General features: G+C 47.3%; 3 protein-coding genes across 3 annotated transcripts; all 3 read left to right on the top strand.

Moving 5' to 3' along the window:
- Nucleotides 1-419: 419 nt before the first annotated feature.
- TEOVI_000304100 (ribose 5-phosphate isomerase, putative) lies at nucleotides 420-887 on the top strand (the record flags this gene model as incomplete). Its single annotated transcript, XM_067226026.1, has 1 exon — nucleotides 420-887. The coding sequence occupies one exon, from the start codon at nucleotides 420-422 to the stop codon at nucleotides 885-887; it is 468 nt and encodes a 155-aa protein (XP_067082127.1).
- A 753-nt stretch (nucleotides 888-1,640) lies between these two features.
- Nucleotides 1,641-4,094, top strand: TEOVI_000304200 (Elongation factor G 2, mitochondrial, putative; the record flags this gene model as incomplete). Its single annotated transcript, XM_067226027.1, has 1 exon — nucleotides 1,641-4,094. One exon carries the CDS (start codon nucleotides 1,641-1,643, stop codon nucleotides 4,092-4,094), a length of 2,454 nt encoding a protein of 817 aa, XP_067082128.1.
- A 1,148-nt stretch (nucleotides 4,095-5,242) lies between these two features.
- TEOVI_000304300 (cation transporter, putative) lies at nucleotides 5,243-6,418 on the top strand (the record flags this gene model as incomplete). Its single annotated transcript, XM_067226028.1, has 1 exon — nucleotides 5,243-6,418. One exon carries the CDS (start codon nucleotides 5,243-5,245, stop codon nucleotides 6,416-6,418), a length of 1,176 nt encoding a protein of 391 aa, XP_067082129.1.
- Between the last annotated feature and the right edge of the window lie 2,064 nt (nucleotides 6,419-8,482).

Consider the following 8,482-nt stretch of genomic DNA (forward strand, 5'->3'; position numbering starts at 1 on the left):
CCCACAAGCAAGCGGATATTTATTTGTACACGTGTATATACATATACGTGGATCCTCTTGAGAAACTCGCCGTGTACCCGACAAAGCGCCTGCAATCGAAGAGTTTGTGAGGTTCATGCGATGGGGAGGGCACGCCATTCCTCTTTTGCGCCTTTTCAACCTTCACCGAAGTCACCACCACCATTTACTATGTAGCGTATGTGGCTGAGAACACTGCCAACATTTGGTAATGATTCTCCAATTGTATCCCTTGTTTTGTACATACAGTTGTGTTTGCTGCATTTTATCGCTTACAGGCTGTTTAGCAATACATATATTGCTTTCCCTTTTGTTTGTGGGTGCATGCACTGGGCGGTGAAAGGCTGAACAGGGTTTAAAATACATTCAGGCAAGCAAGAAATTTCCTTTTACAATCAACAATGACGCGCAAGGTGGCTATCGGTGCTGACCACATCGGCTTCCCCATTCACGAAAGCATTGTGCGGTACGTGCGGGAAGCAGGTGAGGAATTTGAACCTGTCTACATTGGCCCGCACAGTTTGGAGAGAGTTGACTACCCCGATTACGCCCTCAATGTGGCACGGATGGTCGCCCGTGGCGAGGCGGACGTCGGTATTCTTGTTTGCGGCAGCGGAATTGGTATGTCGATCGCGGCAAATAAAGTCCCAGGAATTCGTGCTGCGCTTTGTTTCGACCACTATACGGCGGTCATGGCAAGACAGCACAACGATGCAAATGTCGTGTGCCTCGGGGAGCGCACGACGGGGCCGGCTGTGCTCAGGGAAATTATCATGACGTTCCTGCAGACACCATACAGCGGGGAGGACCGTCACACGCAGCGGCTGGAGAAGATTAAGGCTGCCGAATCTAACACGAATGGTTGTTAGGCCATATTTGGTAAATGATAATCCGAAAACGTTCAGCATACGCTAAATAAGCGAGAGAAAGGGTTGACAGATTAATATGAAAGTGAAACCAGAATCGACGTCAGAAGCGTAATTGACAACAAAGACGTAGCTGCAGGGGAATATGTAAACGAAGTTGGAGGCTGAAGGGAAAGATGCGAAGGTGAGGAGGGAGAAATATACTCGTATTAGAAGTTGAGGAGGAAGAGCGTTGTGGAAGAGGATGTTGTGAGAAGGCAAGCATAAACACTACTGGCACACCAAACTGGTTGACATATGCTTTTTGCCCTTTTTTTCGAGTCAAACATATGTTGAGGGGATTCCTCCTGGTGGCGGACCCGCCGCTGCCCCGTGCCGGTTTCCCACGACGGTAAGCCCGCCTCACGTTCCCATCCTTTACCTCTTCCTAACTTTCTTGTGCTGGTGTGGACTCTCTCTAATCAGAAGAAAAAATCTTTGCAGTAAAGTCCACCATTGTCTTTCCCTTAGTACCTAGTACCAGCCGCGTGGTTGATTAACTTTTTGTAAAGGCAATTATTGGCGGTAGCCTCCTTAGTAGGGTGGGCGTATCAGACCATACGAGATCCACACACACACACACAGAGAGAGAGAGAGACAGGGGGTGGTTGCCTTTTCGAAAAAGGGTCTGAGTTGCAAGGTTTTTTCTCCTTATATTATTTTACTTCACTTTTCATTTCACTCTCTTTCTGCCTAATGAGGATTCCACAGGGAGCAATGAAAGGGTTCCGGTGTGCTCCAAATGTACGGTTGGTGGTAGCGCCATCGTGTAGTGCGATTGTTTCGGCACTTCGGTGCCTCACACAGTCTCCCCATCTTTGGTGTTCTCGCTGTTCAACTGGGCTTAAGGGTGACAAGAGCAAATTCCCAGATGCATCTACAGCACTGATACGAAACATCGGGATAGTTGCACACATCGATGCCGGAAAGACAACAACCACTGAACGTATGCTTTTTTACGCCGGAGCTGTGAAACGTGTGGGTGATGTGGATAGTGGTACCACCACAATGGATTTTATGAAAGAGGAGATGGACCGTGGAATAACCATTCAGTCAGCGGCTGTGTCTTTTCAGTGGCGTGGTCACAGCATCCATCTTATTGACACCCCTGGTCATGTGGACTTTACAGTGGAAGTGGAGCGAGCCATGCGTGTTGTGGATGGTGTGGTTGCTCTTTTCGATGCGTCCGCTGGTGTTCAGGCCCAGAGTTATACGGTTCTTCGGCAGAGTAAGAAGTTTGGTGTACCTGTCATAGCTTTCTTGAACAAGATGGACAAGTACAACGCTGATTTTACAAAGTGCGTCAACTCGATTCGAAAAAAGTTGGAAATGGAACCTCTGTTACTTCAGCTTCCGCTGAGTCGGGAGGATGGAAGCTTTGACGGGGTAGTTGATGTTGTGGAGCTGAAGAGCTATCGGTTTAGTGGTGACCACGGCTCAAACGTCATCGTCGGTGATCTACGAGCGCATCGGAGCGAACCACCTCACGTTGTTGAAGCGGCCCGCGACGCCCGGCACGCCCTCCTCTCCACGTTAACCAGCGTAGACGACTCACTCGCAGACGCGGTTATCGCAGCGCTTGACGAAACTGGCGGTGACGAACAAAGAGCGGAGGACGCCATACCATGTGATGTACTGCGTGCGGCCATACGGAGGCAGACACTCCGGCAGAACAACTCACCCCGTCCGGTAATCCCCGTGCTATGTGGTGCATCGCGGCGTGACCAGGGGGTGCAGCCGGTTCTTGATGCTATCACATATTACTTACCTTCTCCGCAAGATCGTGTGCTCTACGGCTACACGAAGGATGGGGAATTGGTGCAACTGCCACCGGCAACAACCGCACCGTACGCTCCGTTCTTCGCACTCGCGTTCAAAGTTATCCACACAATGGGGCCCAAAGGTCAGCGGCAACCTTTAGTTTTTTTTCGTGTTTACAGTGGCCGAATAACAGCGCGAACGACACTTGTGAATAACAGCTCCAACAGTCACGAGAATATCGAAAAGCTTTATGTCATGCACGCAGATCATCAGGTTGAGGTTCCTCATCTCGCCGCCGGGCACATTGGTGCTGCTTTCATGCGGAACACCAAAACCGGGGCAACACTCTATCGTGAACCGCAACACGCTCAATCTGTAGTTGCAGGCTGTGGTAAGGAGGTTTTTACGCTTGAAGGTTTTGATGCCCCATCACCAGTTATCTCCTTTTCTATTGAGGCCGCATCCAAGCACCAAATTTCCCTCCTGGAGGAGACACTGCAAGAGCTTAGCTTCGAGGACCCGAGTTTGCGGGTCAGCAGGAACAATTTCGGGCAAATAGTTATCAGTGGTATGGGTGAACTTCACCTGGAAATTGTTATGTCCAGATTGGAGCATTCGTACGGCCTGAAGTGCCGTCTGCTCCGTGCTATTATCGAATATCGGGAGGTAGTGCGCGAGCCGGTTGAGCTCAAGAATGTTATTGTAACAAATAACGAAGTTCCATACATTGAGTGCTCACTTAGGTTGCAGCCACTATTAGATGATGAGGGTGTCTGTGGCCCCAGTGAAGTGTGCTCATTCATTGTGGACGAAGCATTTGCAGGAAGTTTTTTATCATCCTCCGCGAACGAGGGGGGCGGTGACCGACGCCGCCGCATGGATGACTGTCGGCGCAATGCTGTGGAAGAGCTGCGACTGATAACTGAGGTATTTAACAAAGCCTTGAGTGAATGCTTCCTCCTGGGGCCACTTGCCGGCCTCCCGCTTCACGGCGTCCGAGTGGTGTTGACGGGGTTCAGGAGGGTGGCTGCAACACAACTAACAGATCGGCCGCTTGCACAGGCCGCGCGTTCACTTTTACTTCAGCTCCTTCAGGCGGCACCGAAGACGACTTTGGCTGCGCTTGAACCTATGATGGAGGTGGAGGTGTACCTATCTGAACCCACGTACATTGGCGAGGTAGTGAGCTCCTTGAATGAGCGCAAGGCGGTTACCGTGGATATCCAGGAGGACGGAAAATCGGTAAGTGCAATCTTACCAATGCGGAACATCGTTCGTTATACGATGGAACTGCGGAAGGCTGTGAAGGGACACGCCAACCTTTACGTCCGTTTGCATCATTACCGTACTATTGAGGACAAGGCTGTCCTTTCGAGGATCATGAAGAACTTAGGTATATACGACAGTTAACAACCATTGATCTAAGTGTTGAGTTATGGGGTTAGCATGCGCATATGGCGGCCTCTTTTTTTTTTTTTTGTAAAGAAAGAAAAAACTGCTGCAGGTAGCGATCGGGGGGCGCTGTAACAACAAAAAAATGTTTGTTAGGCGAAAATAAGGTGCAACATGGCTATTTTTTATTTTTATCGCTTTGGGAGCGTGGGCATGAGCCACACCACCTTCTCTACGGGATGGCATTGCCGATACAACTTTTGCTGTCTTTGTGTCAAAGTGAATGATTCGGTTATTCCAGTTTGTCCGCTGTTTTATGATACAGTTGTGGTTGTGAAGTCGGCACTTTTGACAGGGAGGATGCTTTAAAAAGCCCCGGGGGTCATCAGCTCCCATGAGAATTGCAGTGTGTTGACCCGTCGAATCTCTCATCAGCGTTTTCGTCATTCCCTCAAGTTGAGGTCACGACTCAAGAGTAGTATTGTGTCTATTTGTGTAAATTACGATCCATACATGTATGTGCGTAACGGAGGTTTTTACGTTTGATTTTGTTTGAGCTTCCAGTAGTTGTGGGAGTTAAAACCAGCTGGTTCCCTTAGCTTTGTGCCGTAAGGTTTGCTGGTCTTGCGTCACACTTTATTTTCCACACGCTTTCGTGCCGCTGTTAAGCAGAGATGCCCCACTGTCTCCCCGCACGGTGTCCTATTCCCCGTTAATGTGTGTTGAACGATCCCCCCGAAAGCCGTTAAATCGGCTTCGGATTACTTATGCCCCTTCGGACAGCTCACTCTTACCTCCTTTCTTTTTGCCTTTGCTTTGCCGTACTGCATTCCCTGTCCCGTAACGGACTGTCTCTTATCTCCGGTGCGTGGAAGGGGTGAGGGGAATCAGATTACAGTTAGTTGCAGTAAGCACGTAGCGTAAGTGCGCAGAGGCCACGTGTTACCGTCAATTGAGCTCAGGATCATTTTTTATCGACGCGAACTTCACCTAGGATAATCTTGGGCAGGCACTTTTTGTTTCACTTGCTGGACAAAGAAGAATTGTTAAAGAGGAGCTGGCACAGCGACAAAGCAGGAAGAAAGTGAAGGGAGTCGCTAAATCGCGTCACCTAAGAGACAGAAAGCGGCTCTGCATATACGTGAGCTTGGCGAGGTGTGGGTAAAATGCTTGGAGCGAACCTTGGGATTAACTTTCACACTGATGACGATCATGGTGATCATGGTGATCACGAGGGCCATGAGGGGCACGACATGGGGGGTTGCGCTCCAGCCGCAGGGTCGTACTCGATGGGGCTTCACATTGCAGCCATTTTTATTCTCCTGATCGCGTCATTCCTTGGGACAGTTCTTCCCATTGCCGGGAACTATGTGCCACGATTCAAGCTGCCGCCGTTTCTTATTGTTGTTTCGAAGTGTATTTCCACAGGTGTTGTTATGTCAGTTGCCGTGTTAACACTGCTCAATCACAGCTTACACAGCTTCATGGAGAAGTGTATCCCACACGGGCTGAGTATGGAAGTGTACAGCGCTTTCGGCTTGCTGTTTATGCTGATCTCGGCTTTACTGATGCATTCATTCGACTCTGCCATGGACCTCCTTCTTGAGGGTTGGGCGGTTCGTAAGGAAGAGGAGAAATTAGCCGACGGCGCACCGCAAGTGGCTGATAGTGTGCCGACGGCGGCGGCTCTTCCACCAACTCAATGCGGAATGAAGCGTTGCACGGCTCAACCAGGAGTATCATGTGAAACTAACGGCTGCTGCCAATCATCTCCGGGACCTGCGTACGGTGCTACCGGGTGCTGTGGAAGCCGTGGTGAAGCCGCTGCGCTGCTTACCGGTGCGCGGCGTGTTATGGCCCTAGCCTTAATGGAATTCGGTTTGGTGGTGCACAGTATTTTTCTCGGTCTTTCCGTAGGTATTGCATCCGACTCGCGCACCAAAGTGCTGCTTGTGGCTCTTTCCTTCCATCAATTTTTTGAAGGCCTGGCTTTAGGGGCGCGGTTGGCGGAGGCGTCGCTGAAAGCCAAGTTGGAGTTATTTTTGGCCATCCTCTTTTCCATTTCTGTTCCTGTTGGTACGGCTATCGGTGCCGTTACCATGAGGGATGGCGGCAAAAGCATTACCGGCTCCAGTTACGTCACTATGAGCGCCATTGTCAATGCCATTGGTGCTGGTATTCTGCTTTACATCGGTTTTGTCCTGCTTCTCGTTGATTTCCCAACGGATCTGCGCATATACGCGGGTGTCGGGACGCCGAATCGCTTTGTGAGACGCATTGCAATGTTTGTGGCCCTTTGGGTTGGCTTCGGTGTGATGGCGCTGCTGTCCAAGTGGCACTAGGTAACGTAACTTTTTATTTACATTAATTTTTTTTCTTCACTCCCCCTAACTTTGAGGAGTTGAATATGTTCGCACGTGGGTTAACACGTAACAAATAGTATCGCACGGAAAATGAACTCTTTACCGCGTGAGAGGCGTGTCGTGCTGAAGCGGACGCATCAGAGAAGAGGAGTAAATAAGCGAGGGATTGAGGGATGTTATGCTCACACGCTGTGTTCTGAGAGGTGGGGGAGAAGGTACTGAATTGGCACTAAAATAGCGACGATGCGAAACAAGTAAGAAAATGAATAAGCAAAAGTTTTATGGGCAACGATTTTGAGAAAAAAAAATCAATTGCACAAATAGGCGGTAACCTCTTTATAGCTCTATCTTTTGAAACCCTATTCGCTAGTTTAGCGTTGCGGGGAAGCCGTCGTACTGATCCTAATCTCCTCACTTCCCTTCCTTCCCCTTCTATTTGTTTTTATTTACAAAATGATGGAAAGCGGGATGATTTGTTGTTCCTGGTGTGTATTCCTTTTTATTACTTATAATGATATGTTCATCATTGCTGTTATTAATTCGTTTTTGGTGTCTTATGCTATTTTTACATTTAGGGACTCTCATTTTATTTTTATTTTTTTCGAAGGTGTGTGAGTAACAACACATACACAACTCGAGGGACTGAAGCATATCGGCGGGTATTGTATCAAGAAAAATTTTAAATTATTAACAAGCACAACACATCAGTGATGGGTCAAATGCAACGAAATCAGCGTGAAGGGTGAAATAAATAAATGAATCAAGACCTGAAGAAAACGAAATAGAAAGAGAACAGAAAAGGCAACGAATAAAATGGTGGAATGGAGAGTGAAAGTAACTTTTACAGAAAGGGAGAAGGGGAAAAGAAGAGATTAATAAAATAGGAAAATGTCGGAGGGAATCGAAGTGGCAGCACCTGAAAGAGACAGTTTAATATTAGCAGGGAAATCATTACTCATCCAATTCGCAACTCATATTCACGTGGTGAAGTGAGGCCGCGGCTTTGTTGCTATTTCTCTTACTCTTTGTGTACGTGTGTGTTTATTTTCTACGGCGTCGTTACCGGGGTTAATATCCAAAAGAAGGACTTAGTTTAACGTCATTCTAACAGATAAGCGTAATATTTGGGAGGAGACATTCTCGTATGTATTTTTGTTTTCCCCCCTTTTTGGCGTTATTTGGTGTCCGCTTGTTGGAGATTTATGTTCCTCATACATTTTTTTTTTTTCAAAAAAAGCCTCAACTTGATAAATGCTCGTCCACGTGTGCCCTCCTTTGCCTTGCCTTATTTTTAACATATCTTTTTCAGTTATTCTTTGAGGTAATCTTCACAAAGTGGCACAGCAACAAAAAAAGATATATATGTATATATATCTAGCAACTGCATGATAATATTTGACATTGAAAGGTTTCAACCATCCTCAAGAGTATATCTTCATACTTTTCCTTCACCCTTAATAAAAATCTCTCACATCCCGCTCCCCCCCGTTCCAAGGAAGAAAAAATTACACAAACACAGACACATTTCTTCACACAGCACCTACAGTCAAATAATAACAGAGCGGGGAGCTTCTAAGCAAAAGGTCCGACCAAGAAACAACCACAAAAAAAAAGGATTAAGAAATCGAAAAAATTGAAAAACATATAACTATACGACCAATTTAAAAAAAAAAATAATAATAATTAAATTATGTAATAATAATAAAAATATATAACAACGATTCAGAAATAAAGAAAAAATATATAAAAAGCAACCAAAAACCAGGCGGTCGCCAGTGCTGTGTGTGGTGGGATGCTGCTGTACCTTGCTTTCTGCCTCATGTTGAGTGACTTCCCATCGGATATGCAGAAACATGCTGGGAAGGATAAGGTAAGGCGTTTCTTCAGATGCTTTGGGATGTTTGCGGCTCTTTGGCTTGGCGCTGCGTTGATGGCCGTGTTAGGAAAATGGGTCTAAGCACCCACTGTTCATGTGTGTGCCAATGGATTGCCCACTTCATTTTCTGTTTTCCTCGTACTCTTTTTCCAGCCCCCTTTTTCAGT

This window comes from Trypanosoma equiperdum, assembly GCF_001457755.1.
Source record: "Trypanosoma equiperdum strain OVI genome assembly, contig: ctg_641, whole genome shotgun sequence".
Taxonomy (NCBI): Eukaryota; Euglenozoa; class Kinetoplastea; order Trypanosomatida; family Trypanosomatidae; genus Trypanosoma; species Trypanosoma equiperdum.